This window comes from Patiria miniata, unplaced genomic scaffold, assembly GCF_015706575.1.
Source record: "Patiria miniata isolate m_02_andy unplaced genomic scaffold, ASM1570657v1 HiC_scaffold_6, whole genome shotgun sequence".
Lineage (NCBI taxonomy): Eukaryota > Metazoa > Echinodermata > Asteroidea > Valvatida > Asterinidae > Patiria > Patiria miniata.
In genome coordinates, this window is record NW_024037073.1 from 728,820 (window position 1) to 750,070 (window position 21,251).

The 21,251-nt window shown below is 39.4% G+C and overlaps 1 protein-coding gene across 7 annotated transcripts in view; it reads left to right on the top strand.

Annotated features, from left to right (window-relative positions):
• The window catches only part of LOC119742545 (F-actin-monooxygenase MICAL3-like), a 65,970-nt gene that overhangs the window by 10,174 nt on the left and 34,545 nt on the right, over positions 1-21,251 (top strand). For all 7 annotated transcript variants that reach the window (XM_038218557.1, XM_038218558.1, XM_038218560.1 and 4 more), the window contains exons 2-8: positions 8,021-8,245; positions 10,164-10,287; positions 12,760-12,967; positions 17,081-17,197; positions 18,333-18,434; positions 19,186-19,442; positions 19,873-20,130. In XM_038218557.1, the coding sequence (XP_038074485.1) occupies positions 8,112-8,245; positions 10,164-10,287; positions 12,760-12,967; positions 17,081-17,197; positions 18,333-18,434; positions 19,186-19,442; positions 19,873-20,130 (1,200 nt within the window). In that variant the 5' untranslated portion in view covers positions 8,021-8,111. The remainder of the gene's footprint in view (positions 1-8,020; positions 8,246-10,163; positions 10,288-12,759; positions 12,968-17,080; positions 17,198-18,332; positions 18,435-19,185; positions 19,443-19,872; positions 20,131-21,251) is intronic.

A 21,251-nucleotide genomic window follows, 5' to 3' on the forward strand; every position in this document is an offset into this window, starting at 1 on the left:
GAGTTAAACAAATATACCAGTTATGCTGATCAGTATACAGAACAACCATTTTCCATTCCAAATAGATTGGTGGTGTACATCCCATGTATGTTTTTCAGCATTGCAGTGTACATAACACCAAAAAAAGAGAGAAAATGAATATAAATAATGTATGCACACTGTAATTAATATATTTTGTGTTATACTGTATGGAATTGCATTCTGTACCATGCACGTACGTGTACTACATGTACCCACGGAGCAAGGCAAACACCCAATCATGTACAATTATACAATGTACCATGCACAAATTACTTGTAAACATTTGCACAAGTTTGTAATACAGGCATCATGTCATCCTTTTGTAGAAATGTACCAGCATAATTTTTGCCTGCTCATAAACGTGCATCATTTTGCCCACTCATTCACACCAATATTGTGAAGTTGTGCTTCTCTGTAATTTTTGATGGTCATTAGACTAAATCCATTATTAATTAATGATGAAATGTCGTGATTGGTACCTGTGAAACCATAGCAAGGAATATTTTATACATCATGTACATGTAAACTCATACGTTATGACAATCTGGTTTCGCAATGCAAGGTGCAGCGGTGCAGCCACTACTGCATGCATCACTGCACAATTCCTGTTACACCAAGGTCAAAAAAATGGGAAATGTTTGAATGGGAAGTAGCACTGTATTCTCTCAACACTGCCAAACCAAACAGACAATCGACTGCCTCAGAATGAATTTTTGTTTTTGTACCCTCCACCAAGGTCAAAGGCCAATGACCTACATGTTTGTAAGCCTCCAACACATAACCAGTTATTTTGGACCAATTAAAAACAAAGGGATTTGGTACTCATTGGACAGAACATATTTCTTTCCAATGATGGGTATCAGACAAATTCTGACAGCGTTTTCTGTATTTTCAGTTTTAAAAAAATCAAGAATTTTGTCTTTAAAGTTGTCCAATACATTCCTTGGGAAACAAATTTACAAATTAATTTTATTGAAAGAGAAATGTATGACATCTTATTACTTCTAAATGCTGAAATCTAATTTTTTCCCCTGATAATTTCTGTCTAGGTACCGGTACAGTGTGTAAAACTGTCAAAATAAAGCTGTGCGACTTCCGACTGGTTTTGCGCTTGAGGGTTCCATTTGTTATTGATTCACACAGTTGTGTAGAGTTTCATCAGAGATGGAATCTTTCATTTACAGCGTCACATCGTCTCGGCAGGGACCGTCTATCAGACTAGCCATCAAGCCCATGGTCTCATTGACTTTTAATAACCCTGAATTCCCTGGCTGGGAACCTACCTGAATTTTAAAGCCATTTCATTACCACTTCACCCGGAAACCAATAGCACATTCTTGCCGGTTCAGTGCTAAGTTTCCTGACAGTAGTCAAATGGTCTCTTAATATCTCAGATTATAAACTTGAAGAAAAAAAATGAAAATCATTTTATTCAAGTTTGAACAGCTTCAAGACCAATTCACTGTGAAAAATAAATATTTATCTCCAGCAATTTACATTCTGAAAATTCACCAATTTTTTTTCAAAAAATTGCAGCTTGCTTGTTGTACAATGTACATTAAGGTTGATATAAATTGATCCTTTTCCGAAAAAAATCTACTTAGGACCGATCACTGAGATGATGCTTTTACTTTTCCAGGGGCATCAAGCCAAATTTAACCCTCTTACATGTAGGTCCATGCTTCAAGTTTTGCAAAATCACTTTTCACCCATAGAGCTAGAGTTAGCGCCCACATTTCAAATTCCTTGGAGGTAATCTTCTGTGGAGTATGGATAACACTTCAAATCCCTGCACAATTCCTTTGTGTGGTTCAGGGCAAGTGGAAGGTTCAGTCACGCTTCACTTGTCTCCAAAGTGGGTTTTGTGTGCAGTGACTCTCTTTGTGTGACCATAATATGGTATATCAATGGTCAAATAAAACAGTATCTCTTCTGTGTTACCAGGAAGCAACCCATTTGTATTTTATCAGCTGACTAATGCTTTGTTTATGCCACTAATTGATTGTGTGGTTATTTCTGACCACAGTGCAAGGCAAGGTCACCAGCCAGTGTGTGGTGCTGTCAGTGCTGTCAAAAGGGTTGGTTTGCATTTTGCATAAATGTGGTATTTTTAGAATTTAATTAATTCATGAAGATCAATATTTTGTGGTGTACAGTTTATTCTGCGGATAAACTCAATTTAAAACTTGCATTGCACAAACATACCTACGTACACACATACATGTACTTAAATTTGTATCCTTTCGGAGACATTTCTTTGTTCTCGTGTACTAAAGTTTTCATGTTTGAAAATACTTTTCAAAATGCTCTTATTTTAACCAGAATTAATTTCCTTGGCTGAAATTCGGACATTATAGGCCTATCCCTTTTCTAAAACTCTACCATTTGCGACTGATCAACATACCTTGGAAATTCCTAGTTTTTTAGTAAAATCGATATATATCTACATTTCGTGAAAACCTTGTGGAGACTTATTCATCTATAGAATTTGCTCTGTGGAGACGTATACAATCTTTCGTTCCCTATTGTGTGCATGTCTCCAGAGGGCACGGTGTATCAGATCGTGTATGTAAGTTGAGCAGTGACTTCAATTCAAACAGAAATTAAAATAAAAATTGTGAAGAAGTATCCATAGTTGGTTACAAGATGAAGGTTTTAGTTTCTCCACCACTGGAATGAAAGTTGAGCCGCTACTGGAATGAAAGGAAATGTGAAAACAAGGTTTGGGATTTTGTCCGAGATCATTTAGTGTAATGTTTACAGCTCGACCACTTACTGTCAAAGTTCTGCACCAGGGCAAGTCTGAGGTCCCTTTTTTGTCCCATACATACATACGCAGTGTTTTCTTCAATTACATTCATTGCAAAGACTGCTAACAGAGAAATTCTTGTGGGTATTCTCCACTGATCTCTATATAAAGACTGGATAGCTAATAAAGAGCCGCACAATGTACGAATTTGACGCCATATTGGTGAGACCAGCTGGTGATCTACAAAGGACAAGTTGCCGTCTTTATAGACAGCATGATTTCTTTTGTAATGTCGCGGTTCACTTGACTTATATTTTGGCCACCACCACTGACCAACTGACCAAGGTTTTATAACTGGAATTTTTCTAACGTCGTGGTTAGTTTTATAATGCCGCAAATCACTTTTTCAGCGTTTTTGAAATAATAATCACTACGGAAATGTGTCCCTTTTAGAACATCATAATATGTGTACGTGACCAAAATGCGCGTCAACTGTTGATACGAGGCGCGCGTATTTACGCGTAGAACGTTCGTATTAAAGTCTACTGTGTGAATGTTGTATGCATATCCGCTATCCAGTCTTTATATAGAGATCAGTGGTATTCTCCTTGCAGATGCCCAACAGTACTTCGAATAACAAACACTGAAACCCATGAATATCTTAACCCTTACCCTACTAGACCCTCCAACGCATGCCAATATGTGCCTCAAGAAAATCTCCTATGTTTTTTGCATGGCCCTCCAATATCTGCCATGTCATTTCAAGGGTAACTGGACAGGCACTCCAATACATGCCACAGAGAACAATGAGAGTCCTCTGATAACAAAGTGAGTGCCCCCAGCTGGTCAGTATCAGGCACCCTCCAGGGCCTCCAACTCCTGCCAATTGGAGCCTTCACTGTCAAGATAGTTTATCTGCCAATATACTGCAGCTGGAGGGCATTGGCATAACCAACTGACATGCAGTAAACTACCCTCAGAGAGTAAGGGTTAATTAAAGGGTTAAACTTTTGTTGCGTATGGGACATGGGGTGCGGGAATTCTTGGACTTGCCCACCAAATTATTCTGGCGTGTGGATATAATATGCCAGCAAAAAGTGCGTTATCTTCCTGAATTACAAAATGTAGCTTGTCCAAAATTCTCATTCAAGAACATAAACAAAGAAGGTATTCAAACCATAGAGTGTGCTGTTACTTTTGAAAACAAAAAGTGTGGACGTTTTATAAATTATAGTTAAAGTACCGGTAGTGCTACCATGTCGAATATAAAAATGACAACCTTCATGGAATTGTCCTGTCGGGGTCGACCACCACTTCCAAAAACAACAGTCCAAAATTAAACGTGTTGCAAGAAAACGCGCCGCAGTGACATCATCAAGGGTTGACCTTACCGGTGCCCTGAAAAAAAAACAAATCTACAAGTTGCGTAAATAGAATGGGAAATCATTTACCGACCCTTTAATTTCAGGGAGATCTCTTGATAGGTGCGTACATCCTCTGTGCTGATAATCACAGGAAGTTTTGACGATCGCAGGAAATGGGAACCTACTCTTTTTTTTTATGAGATTTGTGATGGGCTGCCTAGCGGCTGCAGTTATAAAATTGAAATCCGTGCATGCTCAGTACATGTAGGTTCGGCATTCTGGTTATGACGCTCATGAACGTGTGGTGACTGCTCATTTCCGTTTTATTAGCAAGGATCATTATAAATGTACTATATATATCGGTATGTACGGTACGCTTTGGATACGGACACGTTCACATCAGTAAAACTGTGTTGTTCTGATGAGTGTGGTAAACTGTGTCAAATCTACATTGCATCGGTATTAAGCCAACTTTGACAGGGATTTGTTTTTAAGCTTGCATCGCAGTACAGTCTTCACAGGTACATTGTAAGTTGTTTTTTCTTTAAAATTTTGGGTTTTTTTTATGATTAATTTTTTTGTACAGGCTAGAATGTTGAAGTTATCCAAAATTTGAATTTTGTTTTAAACTTAAAATTCCGTGTCCTGAAGACGGACGGAGCATACTGTCAGAAAGATGTTAAGAAGGCCGTTGGAAATGTTGGTTAATATTTTGAACGACAGTCAAAGTGTGTACTTGTATGTTTATGTATGTGCAGTACGTTCTGTTGTGTCACTGTCTTCACTTTGGACATCAGTAACTGTATCGGTGAAATTTGCTGTTCTGATGCTCATTGTGTGTGTGTTTCAAGTGTTGACTACATGTACATTAAAATGTATGTATTCGTGAGCACCAGAATTTAAATCAACATCACACACATTCCGTAATGACATCAGCATGAGACATCTTCTCTGACATTTTCTAATTGCACAGATGTGAATTCTTGCCAAGTTACTAAAATATGTTCATTTGGAATATTCTGAATCCTAATATTCCGTGTACCGATACAAACATTTACATCTTATTGCTCCAGTCATTAACAGTCTAAATCCTTGTTCGCAGTGGATTTTTTTTTAGTACCTAAAACTATAAACAGGGACTGTTTTCAACTTAAAAGAGACTGAATAAACTTAACCAAATTAAGTCCAGCGCAGAAGCTGTTAAACTCCTAAAATTGTCAAGTGTCAATTGTAAGTTTTGCGGTCCGCAGCGGTAAGTTTTACAGGGCCAACTGGGCTGCGGAAGAATTACATTGTGAATTTTTACTTTTAAATGAATGACTTTCTACAATGCAAAATCGATCCAAGTGAAAAACATAATGTACAATATGTACCGGTAGATTATCGATCGCGGTAACTTTTGAACTGCATGTTGGTTGGTTGGTGTGTTGGTGGGTGGGTTGGGTGGTTGGTGGACACTTTTTACTCAGCCATTAGTTTTACAGAGCATTCGAAGACCGGTTTTGCAAACACTGTTGCGCATGCGTCCAATTTGCATATTTTTTGCATATTAGATCACGCCCCAATCCTTAACGTTTTCTGTACTCTCGAGGTACCGATACGGCCCGGGTGCACGGACGGTGCCGTATAGCCGTCTTCACGCTTTACCCGGCTGCCGTGGGTTGTACATTGTACATTTGTACCACTTGGTACTTGTTAAATAAATGTCCAATGTGATCAATGCGACTTTAGTTATTGACAGTTTAGTTAGTAGTTTTCCCACAAGTTTTGGGACTGAAGAGTTACCGGTACATGAATGGTTTCATGTACAAATGTATGCTGCCATTCCTGTCCTAAATGCAGGTTAGGTTTTGTTGTACAGTTTCAACCGTATTGGATATGTCATTTACCAACACATAAAAAATTACCCATGCATGTGAGACTTTGCCTAAAACGATACACTTTGCACAGGTAAAGGTACATACGCACCTCATATAATTGATGCACTCGTTGTCTATATGACAACAATAAATTTCATTTCTGTGACCTTTGATAATTTGTAGTACTTACCAGAGAATGCTTTGTTGAATGTGAAGTGCACGGCGCACGAAGTTAAATGTTTATAGAAAGATTCAAATCAATACTGTGTCAACACATGTTTTTGTTTTCAAAACAAGGCCACATTCCTGTGACCAAGGGTGTAGATTTTAATGAATGTATTAAAGATGTGCGTGTCACAGGTTGATTGTGGTTTTTTTAATGATCAACCAGGGTCATTTTTCACATGATTGAACCGGTACTGGTACATACATGTACTTTTCTGTACAAATTATTTTGAAGTATGGCTGTCATCATGTGTTCGTGTTCGCTAGGAATGCAGAAAACATGTCTACACCATGCTATTTCTTTTTTAATTGCACTCTTTTTCATATTTTCATACATTGAAGGTATTTTCATGTCATTAAATTGCCACAAGATTGGAAACCCGGTAAATTTATCAATATATACTACATTTTAAAATTATTATTACAACTTGTTTATTTCTTTCTTTCTGGTACCCGGTAATGAAAGCTAGAATTCCCCAAAAGTGCACATGACACTGCACTTATCTGGCGAGCTGGCTGTATGCACAGAAAAACAACAAACAACGTAGTTATTACAATGTGCATATGAAACAGGATGAAAAAGTCCCTCGGTTTCCCTCATTGTCACATGCTGCAATATTTGTTTTAGTTGATAAAGTTAGATAAGTACTGTACTTTTATTATGTTTGAACTTTTGTTTACACTGGTATCCCATTCCACTTTGGGTTTTTACACAGTGACCTGTTACTTTCTTTGTTCTATACTTTAGCACGTTTCCTGTCCTTGTTACGGGGATTTTCAAACCTTTTATCGTTCCAGTTTAACCCTAACCCTGCTAAATGCAACAGAAAGCAACAAAGGTAAAAAGTTGTCGCATACCGGTACCTACCGCCACTGTTGCATTTAGCAGGCAATCAAGTCCCATGCTGTGTTGCATCTTGTTGCATTTAGCAGGGTATTGTGCTCATAGTGCCAAGGCGATACAAGAGTATCTGCTGTTGCAGTTTGTTGCATTTAGCAGGGTAACTACTTGATGCCAAGGCTGGTATGCACTGGGTTCACTGCACAATGCAACAGAATCCCCTGAACAGTTTGTTGCATTTAGCAGGGTTCTCATTTGAGTTGAGTTGGATATTGTTGCCTTTAGCAGGGTATCTGAAGAATACCCGATGGGGGTTAGCAGTCCTTCTGATTTGAGGCGTGCGATCACGCCCCAACAGCATCGCACACCTAAAAGCTTCCCGAGAAGTGTGAATAATTGCACGCCTGAATTTCCCTGGTGCACAGATCACACACCTAGAAAACCACACACCTAGAAAAAACACACACGTAGAAAAATCCAGGCGTGCCTTTTTCCACACGTCTGTGATTTTCAAATCAGAAGGACTGGGTTAGGGATAAAGGACAAATTTCTTTTGAACACTTAACAAAAGGGTATAAAAAAAGGTCCCCTTTTGTCCCATACATAATAACGCCATGTTTTCTTTCATTACAAAATCATCGCAAAGACTACTGGTAATAACATAAAAAAAACAGGCTTATTGGTATTCTCCTTGCAGATGCCCAATAGTAGAATAAAAAAACCCACTGAAACAGCAGAATTAAAAACACTGAAATCAATGAAAATCGTAGAGGGTTATGCTTTCGTTACGTATGGAACATAGTGTGTGTACTTGGACTTGCCCAAAAATAGACAGGTATCGGTACAAAAAATTGATTTGTGAATTATATAAATTTGATGAAAAAAAAAAAATAACATTTTTGTTAAATTTGTTATCGAAATGTTTCTAATAATTTTACTTTGTTCTCAATTCATATTTCAGATACATGTAGCCCTGCGTTGCAACCAAAGTCCCTAAGGCTCTTGCCTTTTCGGCCTTTTTTTCCACTGGTACCCAACGCCACCGGTTCACCATGCCTGAGCTAACCAGTGAGGAGATGACGACGCGGCTGTATGACCGCTTCGTCCAGGCCGGTACCTTCCAGTCGTGCATGGCTTCGTTCAGTCAGCTGTGCAAGCATCTAGGGCTTGACCCCAGAGAACAAAAGTGAGTTACTCAATGATTTTTAGATCTCTGCCTCCTGAACTTTCTTCCTCATTGAATTAATTACAATCTGATCCATGAATTGACAAATCCGTCCAAAACTGGTATTTTAACCCTAACCTTCCCAAATCCTCCAAAATCCTCTTCAGACAAGTGAAGGATTTCAAAGGATTGTATCGGTCGATTTTGGAGGATGCATTGTGTCAGGGTCTGGGCTGAACCTTGCGTTGTGTATGCTTAGCCATGCATACATGTCGTAGGCCTTGATAATACTTGAAATCACCCGCACTGCTTCTGGATATCATCAGCACTGCCTCAACGCATTATTGTTGGAGAATTTTGCAGGACTGAGGCAGTGGACACCCCTCCAATGAACTAGTTCAAGAAGTAACAGAGGATTTTGGAAGATTGAGGCTGTGTAGCCGTTAAGCAATTTGAGATATTTGGATATTCTTACATGTATATTTTATGATGTCCTTTACATGATCTACCAAATTTCAAGATGTAAAATTGCACCGTTCGTTAGTTACTCAAAGTGCGGCAAGTTAGTTTTCCTTTTGACGAAGTGACAATCTATTTCATAATACATGTAAACATCTCCTAATAATCAAACATGCTGAAATGAAAATGGATATAACTACCGGTACTGGGCTATCACATCAGTTACCGGTATATCTTTCAATTTTGGGAGAGAAATGTATACGGAAACGCGATTTGAAAAATTGACCAACTTGAAAACACAATTTTCTCAAAACTTGGTTTTGGTGCTGTGTGGGCAGATTTGTCACTTCGTAAAAATGATGTCGTCATGTCTGTTACATGTACCCATGCTCGACCACATCCTCCACGTCAGCCACACACACTCCAAAAAAATGCCAAGCTGCAATGCAATACTATGATGCATCACAATCTCTGTATCGGTGAACTGCATGTGGTATGGGCATGTAAAAACAAAACGATGTTAGCAGAGCAAGGGCTTTAAAGTTGTGTTCACAGTGCTATGTTCAGGTTTCATCCCGAAAAAAATTCTTTTTCTAAATTGCTCTTTTTCTAGTAGTACAGAAGTTATTCACTTTTGAATGAGACATTGACTTTAAAACATCGGACCATGTTTAGTTATTGAATTATTGCTTTACAATTTCGAATTATTGGCTGACAGATAATAATTCCGTTCTCGTGGATGGTAGTCTGTTTCCCACCCCACAATCAGTATCAATAATGTACGGACCAGGAGCCAGACTGTTTGTGCCCAATTGAAAAAAAGCAACTGTTTTTTTAGAGGGTTACAGGCATCCAAAAAAAGGGGAAAAGGAGGTTTTTTTGGTTGGAATAAAACATGTTTTATTAACCCTACACGTGTAACTCCCTCTAGGCATTTTTTTGAGGATGCCACCTCAATCCTGCAAAATCCTCCAACGTGCCTCCATGTAAAAATAGCATACAGCCTCAATCATCTAAAGTCATCCGTTATTTTTTGAATGTGGTCCTTGGAGGTGTGACCACTGCCTCAATCCTGCAAATTAAATCCTCTCTGAGCAATCACCGTCAATATGTTGAGGCAGAGCCAGTGACATCCTGGAGCAGTGCGGAGGATTTGAAGTATAATCTAGGCCTAAATTTATGCACAGCTGAGCATACATTTAAACAACACCAGGTCCATACCAAGACCTTTAGACACAGTGCATCCTCCAAAATCAGCCACACATTTTTGCCATAGAGCCTCAATCCTGCAAAATCTTCCGTTTTGCAATGAGGGTTTCGGAGGATTTGGGAAGGTTTTGAAAAAAAAAAATTGAAATTGTTGAAGAGCAAAGTGAACGCAACTTTAATGTTATGGAAAGTAAAAGAAGAATGGCAGTTATAGAAAGTATTATCAAAAGTTGCTAATGCTTTCATTTTGTGGTTTCTCATTTGCTTGCAGGAATTTCTACCATCAGTTCAAGTCTAAGGTGGGGACGTGGCAGGCCAAGTCACTTTGGGTCAAACTGGATAAGAGGTTTAACCGGAAGGAATACAAGAAGGGAAAAGCATGCTCAAATACAAGGGTAAGCTTAATATGATGCAGAAGGTCAGAACGTTCCTAAAAAGCAAAGTCATCATGGATTTTTTGATGTCACAGCAAGTTTTTCACGTCACGAAGTACACACATTTAATACATTTTAACAACAGAAACTTCTTGGAATGCTTTGTGATGTCAAATTCACATTGCGTTGGCATAATTTGCGTGAAGTACGGTACACATATCAAGCAGCTTTGAAACGTGGACATGCATCAGTTACATGGATCCGTGGAGTCTTTTCTATGCATGTCAAACAGGGATGTACAAAAATGTAGTTGAATCCATCACAAGTGATGGGGAGTCAGGTTGGCGTAGCGGTACTTTCCCCGCCTTCCACCGCTGTGACCCGGGTTCGAATCCCGCCTGGGCCAATATGTGGATTGGGTTTTCAGTCCCTGCCTGATTCCGTGGGTTTTCCCCAGAATATTCTTCTGGGCTTTTCGTCCCGCCTCTAAAACTGTAACTTCTTCTCATTGTCTTCTCTCCACAGGTTTCTTCAGGCTTGCGAGCTAAAGTGCCTAGGGCGCTTTTGAGGAATCCTTGGTTTCATTACCAGAAATGATTAATAATAATAATAATAATAATACAAAGTACTAGTGTGCATAATTTACGAGTAGTACGGGATCCGGGTACCCTATTGAAGTAAAACCTGGGTACCTGGGTACCCGTAAAAGGCGGTCTTATCACCCGCACACCGGTTTGTTTCTATAAAGCCCAGATGCTATTGGGTGTGCATCCTGCGCCATAGGGAATGCAGTGCTCACAAGCAATGTACATCGACTGGCTCTCACACAGGGCCCACTGGAGATTCCATGTGTAGATGATTACCAATACATGAAGGAAATAGGGCTTCAGCAATTATGATACAGTTGAATTTCAGCCAAGTTTCAGTTTTGTTCAAGGACAAAACCGGATGACTTTGCATGATTAATGATTACAATTGGAACTCCCTTTTTCTCCTGGCATATTGTTATATCACTGTGAAAACAATGACTACACAGTGTGACGTGTTATCTTTAAACTACCTTTAGTTTTGACATTTGAAAAATAGTTTATTTAACTGTTAACATTTTGGCAGGACTAAAAATCAAAGGGTTGAGTCGGTTATGGTTTTGTAGGCCTATTTAAAAAAAAAAAAATATGTTTTATTTAAAAAAGTTCCCCAATAATATACTGACCTTAAAATCAACCATTCAGGTATCCACAAAACTAATCCTTTAAAAAGATGAGTTATGGTCATTGTTCTGCGATTATTAAAGCACTATTAGTTTTTAGAGCAACCCACATTCACCTTAACTGCTCCAAATCCTCCAAAACCCATCAACTCTTTTTCACAATGTTTTATTGATTTAGGAGTTCGCAGTCTAATTGCTATTAAAAACATTTATCTGCCGTGGTTATTCCAACAAAAAAAAGTCGTTGAATCTTGCTGTGCACCAGACTATTTTAGAATACTGAACTCACTTATTTGGATGTGCGGACAATGGAACATGATGAGTTGGATACAGTATGAGACCTAGGTACCGAGACTGAAAGGGTGAGCGTTGGTGGCAGATCTCGTAGAATGTGCATGAGTGTGAGATTTGGGCACGATGGATGTCATTTCCTGTGAACAGTGACCAAAGTATAGTCGTGTTCCCTAACGTGGCTCACTTCGAAGCTTACCCAACTTTCCTCGTGTAGTGTTGCCAAACTTCTTTGTTGACAAACCTCAAATTCATGCAGTGAAATACTGGTACTTTGACCTTATTAATGCTTCCTATTTAACATCTGTGAACAATTTCAGTTTCATAAAATTTAAGCTGAAATTAGAAAACGGTGGCGTCCGGAAATTGGGCACAAATTGGCGGAGTGTTCCCTAACGTGGCGCACTTGAATAAATCTCGGAAAATTCCAAATTAACATTTAAGAATTTCTGTAAACTTGATAAATTCTGATAAAACATTATTATCTCTACTTACATACCCAGCCAGATGTTTGTCAGAAAATTATTTCCTTATTTTTCGGGGCATTTTCAAAGGGTTCACTTTGCACTTGAAAATAAAATCAGAAAATCACGCCAAAATAATTTTTTCTTTTAACTTTGTAGCGGGTAAATAAACTCGCGATTTATGAACAGGAGTGTTTAGAACTGGATGAAATTTCACTTTCTGTGAAATTTCAGTTAAAACTTTTGCTCTAGCTAGGCGATACAGCCGAAAAATCAAAGTGCGCCACGTTAGGAGCCGCGCCACGTTAGGGTACATCAACAATAGTAACGGTTAAAGACTGAAAGGGAAGCAACACAGTGGTGGTGGGCCTGAAGCTGGAGCAAGTTGGTGAGTCTAAAGTGATGGATGTTAACAGATTCAGGAAGAATCCCAGCAAAAAAAAACATGCTTTGGAGAGAAATAGTTTGTGGTTAAGCAACATGTACAGTTTTTTTTAAAGACACTAACTTGCTTGTATTTGCTCACAGGTTCTAGTCATCGGTGCTGGACCTTGCGGCCTGCGCACAGCCATCGAGTGCGCCATGCTGGGAGCCAAGTGCATCGTCATCGAGAAGAGGGACAGCTTCTCGCGGAACAACGTCCTCCATCTCTGGCCGTTTCTCATCACCGACCTCAAGAATCTCGGGGCCAAGAAGTTCTTCGGCAAGTTCTGCGCCGGTGCCATCGATCATATCAGTAAGTTTTCTTAATAGCCAGTGTCATTGTTCATTACATTGCCATGAATTGGAGAATAAGTGCACAGAGTGCTCTGAGACAAAAGGTTCTTTACCTGATCTCAAAAAAAACTCTGGATTTTGTTAAGGCTTTGTCAGATGCACATGATGTGTTTTCTAGTTGCTGTATTGAACCCACAGACCCTGAACAAACAATTGCAGCAGTACATACCAATTTACTTTTGTTTAGTAATAAAAAAATATAAAGACATTTTGAAATGAGGCTTCTCCCCATAAATAATGAAAACAATGCACACGTATGTATAGTGTGTCTTCTTGAACAAGACTTAGCTTGTCTAGTCAAACGGGACCCCAAAGTCTCAGTTTAAGATGGTACATATACGTATACATAGTGACAGAGTCATCCAGGTAGTGAGTCAGCCCTTCCCAGTTTGCCCCGGCCCAGTTTTCTCTCAACACTTTATCAACAAACACATTAATTATGTTTATTTTCTGCACTGTTAAGATTCATAAAATGTGGACACATTTTGGGCCAATGAAAGCATTATAAACATTGGTACTTTGGTAGACAGAACAGCCTGAACAGGTCACATGTGCATTTATACAGCCGTAGATAGTGTGCAGTCAACGTCTTTGAATATTTGTTGTACACCATTCTGCAGTTTGATACATTTCTCATTCATAAAAACGACTACACTTCTAAGTTGCTGCAGTGGCTTATTTCCAGACCATTGACAATGGGTATGCGCACGTACACAGGCTTACGATTTTATTTTGACTGTCCCCCAAAATTGTTTCCTTGCCCCCCCCCCCCCCAATTGGTCCCCCTCCCCAAATGTTAAAGTCTGGCGCCGCCACTATGAGTCAGTGACTCGGTCAGTCAGTGATACAGCCAATGGGCAGTAGGCTGGCCCTTTGGATCCAGCCCAAACAAGAAGAAACAATTCTAGTTCAAGCTCCTACTGTGGACTACATGTATATAACACCCATTTGTGCCTGTCTGTCACATTGTTGACTTGCTTCTATTGTGATTTTACTTTGTCATGTAATCTGTGATTGTTTGTCGCTACTCTGAAGAACTGCTCTGGTTGTATTAGGATCATACATGTACAGTATCTGAGTCCCTAGTTCTCAAACAATGATCTAACCCACCCAGCCACTCCCCCTTCTCCTCCCCATTCATGTTGTTTGAGCTGTGATTATAGAGGGCTAACTAGTACATGCCCAGTAGGCTTGCAATTGTGGTCAGGGATGACTACACAAGGGTTTTGGACAAACAGGGTTTTAACAACCATCAGAATTGTGGCGTGACAGTTTTTATGTTGGGCTTAAGAAGTGTGGTGCTTTTTGGGGGTCCATTGTGACCACCCGCTCTTTGTGTTTGTGCTGACCGACCTGTTTTGTATTCAGGAGTTAAAAATAGATCAAATGGCCCCTTTGCAGTCAAAGTAAATGTGATACATGTAAATATTAAAAGTACAAGTCTGTGGCTCTTTGCTAACAACAAACCTAGTGATTTTTTCCCCCCCAAACCAGCCTTTGGATTAAAGGGAAAATACAACATTTGCAAACATCAAAAAATAAAACTACCAAATCATTTTGAAATACCTTGCTGGACTGTTAGTGAATGACAGTGTAAAGCATCCTGTAAAATCATGGCACCTGGTATACTGTCATTTTCAAGAAAAGTGGTATTTTTGTATCAATTTCCAACGCTGATCGGCCGATCAGCGTTGGAAAAAGCTGTTTTTTTTTCAAATACTGGCCCCAGTTGACCATCGCACTAGTTTGCAATCGATTACACACCTATGAACGGGTACAAGCCAGCTAGACTGGTTCCCTGACCTTACAATTCCCCAATATATGTAAACTGCTCTGTTTCGTCTTAAATGGAGTCAGGGAACCAGACTACAGGAAAATGATTGTTTTTCTTGGTTTTTATAGCGTTTTTGAACCCAAAACCTCAAAAAAGTCAGTGTAACTATATTTGCTATATATTTCCAACCCCCCAATTCCATCCATTTCTGAAAATTACAGCAAAAGCAAATGATGTACATGTATTCCCTTTAAATATGGAGAGAAATTTCATTGAAAAAGACTCCTATCCTGAAATCCTACAATGTACATGTACAATGTGTGTATGTATACATATTGAATGACTCAGAAATATGTACATGATGGCATAAACTGATGCAATATTACAAAAATGTGATATTACATGTACATGTATACAGAACTTGACCTTTGAAAAAAACGCCATGTATTTTTTGCTTTTGTCAAATGCCATGCCATGTGTGTTCATCAGTAACTTGCAATGTTTATGACTCATGTATAACGACTTGGAGCTTAAATGAGAAAGTCCTGTGACACCAGGCGACAAGTATTTATTTTGCTGTGAAAGTCACACTCAGGCAGGTGCTTAGAATGTCACCAGCTACACTGTGTACACATGCGTTGTGTACATGTGAACTAATAAATGGCACAGAGCACATAAAAAAACGTGTTTACCATGAGCATACCAGTACCGGTATGTACATGTACATTGTACATAATCCTTGTTCTAATGACGTGAATGTAGCATGCATGCAATGCAAAATATGTCTGAATCAAATGGAATCTCAACAAAAATCAGAGCAACAGCTCAAAACTGATATTTTGTTCATGTGCAGCTTTCCCTATTTTCAGAAATAAATTTAAAAACAATTTCAGATGTACATGTACAGTATACACCTACCCATACAGTGATAAAAATTTCATATGGAATTTTTCCACAAATTTTTTTTTGCCTCTTGTACATGTATGTGATGTATACATTTCATTTCAGAAATGGTGGTTTTAATTTCAGAATGCTATAATTTTGCTTTTGGAAAATCTGATTTCAATGAACAGAGACGTCCTGGAAAGTGTAAGGAACATGTATCTCCAACAAACCAGGTGTTTCCAGATGTGCCTGTTTTACAATGCAGACTTGTAAACAGCATTATGATTTGACTGAAGTCAGGAAGTCCTGTCTTCTGGTTCTTCAAATATTTACTACTCCTTGAAGGAGTGTGCATTCTGGAGAGAGCAAAGGGATGTGCATACAGACATGTACATGTACATGGTACATGTACATGTCAGGCAACATATTGTCATAGGGCAGTGAACACAAATACATGCACCGGTACATGTATGTTCACCTGCAGTGGTCTTGGCTGCATCACATGTTAGTCACGTAATCCATATTCCCCGTGACTGATTGGCACCACAGGAGACCATGAATGCTCCTATTTTTAAGAATTGTATAACGTTACCTATAATGTGGGTTGGTTTCTCAGAATAGCCTTGTATTAATTCCTTCACTATGTAGACATTTTTTTCATCATGGCGTAGACTTTCAAGAAGAATTATTGGAGAAGAATAATAAAGTGGCATTCCTGAAGAACAGCACATAGCCTATGAATTGTATTGGAAGATATTTTCAAGTGATTCAAAAAAAAATTTTTTTGAAATTTGGTTGAAGAATTTGAAAGTGAAGAATTTGAAGGTAAAGAATTTGAAAGTGATCTTCCGTCAATGAATTCTTGAAATTAAAATTATTTGAGGGTGTGAAAATTCTTGCATCATACGGTAGCTACATATATTTGTGATTGTCTTCCATAACAAAATTGTTGCAATATTGTAAAAAAAAAAGAAGATTTGTGGGATTTGACGGAGAAAGAAATGAGTTTTTGTATTGACAATTGCAAGTTAACCCTACATGTGAAGAACATATTTTCAAAACGTGATACACGCCATTTTGTTCCCTTTTAAGAATCCTGCTGTCTCCTGACGGCCCTAAGTCAGTTTCGATGGATGTTAGATATTTAAACACAGTTTAAGAATACAATAAAGCACAGTTGTTACACTGTTTTGTATTCGTTAAATGTTCATTACCATTCAAATTTTGCACTTTTTTTCGAATGGCTATATTGTGTTTAGGAAAAGTAATCATTTTAACTTCTCAACATTAATCATTTTGTTGAAGCAGGTTGCAATCTCTACAGATCTTTATTTATTTTTTTACATCAGCCTAAATCAGTCGGTATAATTTTAAATACCCCTAAATTACACCTCCTTTGATGCGTTTATGCAGGCATCAGGCAGTTACAGCTGATTCTTCTAAAGGTCACGTTGCTCCTTGGGGTCGAAGTTCACACCAATGTGACCTTTGAGGCACTGCAGGAACCTCCTGAAGATCAAGACCAAGAAAGTAAGGAGAAATCCCCCGCAACTTGATGAGTGTGAAATGCCTTGATAGTGGAACGTTCCTAGAGCTGTGCATTTTCGAGTAATTTAGTATTCGATTATTCCAACTTCGACTTCTTCATTGAATATTCTAAATATTCAATTTCGAAATGCACTGATCAAGTTAAACATGCACCAGCCTACATTGGCCACTGACTGGGATTTGCATACATTGGCACTTGTTGAAAATTGACAAAAAGCTAAAAATACGTCGGTTGAAGAGCAAAACCCAATATTGAAGTTAAATCACCCCGACGCAAATTTCATCCTATGAATAGTTATGGACAAAGAGCTTATTAAACAGGGAGTAGTAGGTGATATTTGACCTTTTTTTACCATGTTTACAGAAGAATTTGTGCTAATATTCCTCATTGAAGCTCTAAAAATATGCGCGATAGTGGCTTTCAAAAAAGTGTGGCATTTGACAGACAATAAAACCGCACAACTTAAACTGTTTGATCATCTCATCATCAAGACTGCTCACATTTTTGGAATATTGAAAAAAAAACCAAAATGTTATTCAGATATTCAGTTGACGTCGCATATTTGAATATTTAGTAGATGTTCGGCACAGCTGTATATTTTTTATTTTACTGGCTGAGAGTCATGGCCTCGTGGTCTGGAGCATTGAACTCATAGCCTACGGGTAATTCTGCAGGTTGTGGGTTTGAGTCCAGCCTGGGGTTATGGTGCGTGTGCCCTTGGGCAAGGCACGTTGTCACTCATTGCTTCTCTCCACCCAGGAGTAAATTGGGCACCTGTGAGGGCAGAGATGGTTATTGCGGCTGATTTTAGCTGCTTTGTGCTGAAAAGGCAGCATCGGACTGTATACTCCCCAGGGAGTTGAGATTGTCTTTGGACTGTTTCATTGGCCCAATAATCGGGGGTAATAATAATGTAAAGCGCTTTGATCTTAGTTAAAAGTGTAGATATACGGTAAGTATCCATTATTATTATTATTACTGCAGAGGGCATACATTTAGCTATGCACAGAGGATATTGGGCATTGCAAGTCTGTGTAATTCATTGGCACTGGGCTTTAAACCTTCAATGTTTTGTAGTTATGCTGATACTAATGTCATCATCTTTTGCCTCCCAAGGCGTGGGTTGGAGGGCCAAGCTGACACCCATGGACCACCCCGTCTCGGAGTTTGAGTTTGACGTCATCATTGGTGCGGATGGGAAGAGGAACACATTACAAGGCAAGACAACGTTTTCATGTTGGCAATTCAGATTGGATCAGAGAGATTGCATAAACTTTACTCTGCTAACCACAGAATTTGGGCGATTCACAATTCAGTGCGCCACCTAGAGTTTGCCATGGAGAGTTCATTTTTCAAGTTAACGGTCTACAAAACACGGCGCATTTGAATGAGTGTCAGCTAGATATCTTGAGCTAATTTGTTATAGATTGGGGCATAGCGTTCTGCCGCCTTACAAAAAAAACCACCTTATTGATAAAAAGAAAAAAGGGCAAACAGATACTCGAATCATACGCTTACGAAACTACTGACCGGAAAAGCTAACAATTTCAAATTTCCCGCGCTGCGAATTTGTCGACCATCTCCCACAATGCACTGGGAAAAATAAACTCTCCATGGCAAACTCTTGGTGGCGCACTGCATTGTGAATCGCCCAAATTCCGCGCTTATGATCACCATTCTGCACTAACAGCTCTAGCAGAAAAATTCTGTGTTAACCCAATAAGCACAGAATCCTTAGTTATGGGATGTACATGTACGCATGGGCATAAGCCAAAATTCCTCGCTAACCCGTGAAATACGCTTACCGTAAGCGTGTATTTCTCTGCTACCGTAAGCAGGAATTTTTCGCTAACGTAAGGCAGAGCCATGAAATTGGGCTCTGGTAATTTATAAATCTAGGTTAATTCCAAGTGCCTGGGGTCATAGTTCCTAAAACTTGCCTTGTTCATCCTAACTCAAAATAAAACAGGCTTCAAGCGCAAGGAGTTCCGGGGCAAGCTAGCCATCGCCATCACGGCCAACTTCATCAACCGTCACACCACGGAAGAGGCCCGGGTGGAAGAGATCAGCGGCGTGGCCTTCATCTTCAATCAGAAGTTCTTCCAGGATCTGAAGGCCGAGACGCGAATCGACCTGGAGAACATCGTGTACTACAAGGACGACACCCATTACTTTGTCATGACGGCTAAGAAGAAGAGCCTAATAGAGAAGGGAGTCATTCTGGAGGTTAGTCCAAACACAGCCACAGCAGTGTTGAGCATAGTACTCGTACTTGAACTGATACTCAAGTAAATTGTTTTGGTACTCGTACTCACGAAAATGTACTCATACTTGTACTTTTACTCGCGAGAAAAAAATTACCCATATTTGTTCTCGTTCTCATGACAAAGTACTCGAACTCATACTAGTACTCCTGTAAATGTTCTCCTGCAAGAATTCAATTCTTTTTTGAGAGCTACATGCAGAAAAGAACCAACTTTCTACTGTTTGGTAGGCTTTTTCGTTTGTTTAATGCCTAGTTTAATAGGTAAAAGCCCTTGAGAACATGTGTACATTGGAACAGTACATGAAATGGCGCAAGGGTGGGATACCAATATTTGGCTGTCACTGCCCCACGGATCCTTAACTATAAGTGCCAACTCTTTTCACCCTGTAGGATCGCCCCGACACTGCCCGCCTGCTCGCCCGCGACAACTACAGCCACGAGAAGTTGCAGGAATACGCTCGGGAGGCAGCCAACTTCTCCACCGAACAGCTACTGCCCAGGCTGGACTACGCCTTGAACCACTACGGACAGCCCGACGTGGCCATGTTTGACTTCACCTCGATCTTTCAAGCGGAGCACGCGTCCCGCATCATGGAGCGCAACGGCCATCAGCTGCTCATGGCACTCGTTGGCGACAGTTTACTCGAGGTAGGAATTTTTCCCTACATTTCATTTCAGTTTTCAAATGAGAATGATAAATTTCTGTTGTATGAAAAAGAAAAAACAAATTTGGAGGATGCAGTCTAAGATGAGGTAAAAATTACTAGTCTGGGATATTGGAATGCAGAGATCACAGTAGTTGAACATGAGTTTGATTGATTAGACTCCCGTTCAGGCTGGCATCCCACAGGCACATCAAAAAGTAATAGAAACCAATCAAGTCTACCTCAGCAAACTTTGATTCCTGACATGACAGCATAATGATCAGGGCATTTTCACGAATTACCATGCGTTCAGTGCCGGGGTGGGGGGGGGGGGGAGCCCAGAATCTAGCCAACGCCTATTAAATAAAGCTGCGAAACACCTCAACTCACTGGTGCACAAGTCACATGTTTTCAGTCCCTGACATATTGTATGATGTGTGGTTAGGTCTGTACATCGGAACCATGTGCCCGAATACCCGACCGCTGATTTCAGGAGTCGGTTCCAGATTATGGAATCGAATACCTGTAACCAACTTTACATATTACTTCATAACTTCTTAGACAATGGAAAACAAAGAAAGATTCACGTTTATAAATGCAAAATACAGCTGACTGTATGTATTGAGCTCACTGTACACACTTGTATCTTGCTGTACTGACGCACTGATGTGGTAGTTTTATCGTGTGGACAGTCAGTACTACAACTTCCGAGTTTTAAACATTTTTTGTTTTTTTGCAGTTGGTACCCAATTCCGGTAGTTTGGTGTACCCAAATTTACACCCCATGCCAAGATCATGTTTTTCAAATTTTTAAAAATATTTTTGTATTATTTTTATAATATGCATGTATTCTAACTCTCCAGGTGGGGATGGGAGGGGGACATGACACCATGCTCCCTCGAAATATGCCATGGCATGTGTTTCCATCAATTTACATTGCTTTTGACATATGATGAACAATAGGAACAAGTCGAACACTAAGACAGTCAATCTTTTGAGATTTTGCATACATACTGGTAGTTTCTATATTGCAGACTTGTGCCTATTGTGGTCCCTGTGCCAGTAATGTCAACACTATGCAGTATTAATGTCAATACAAAAAAACCTTTATCTCCATGTTACAGG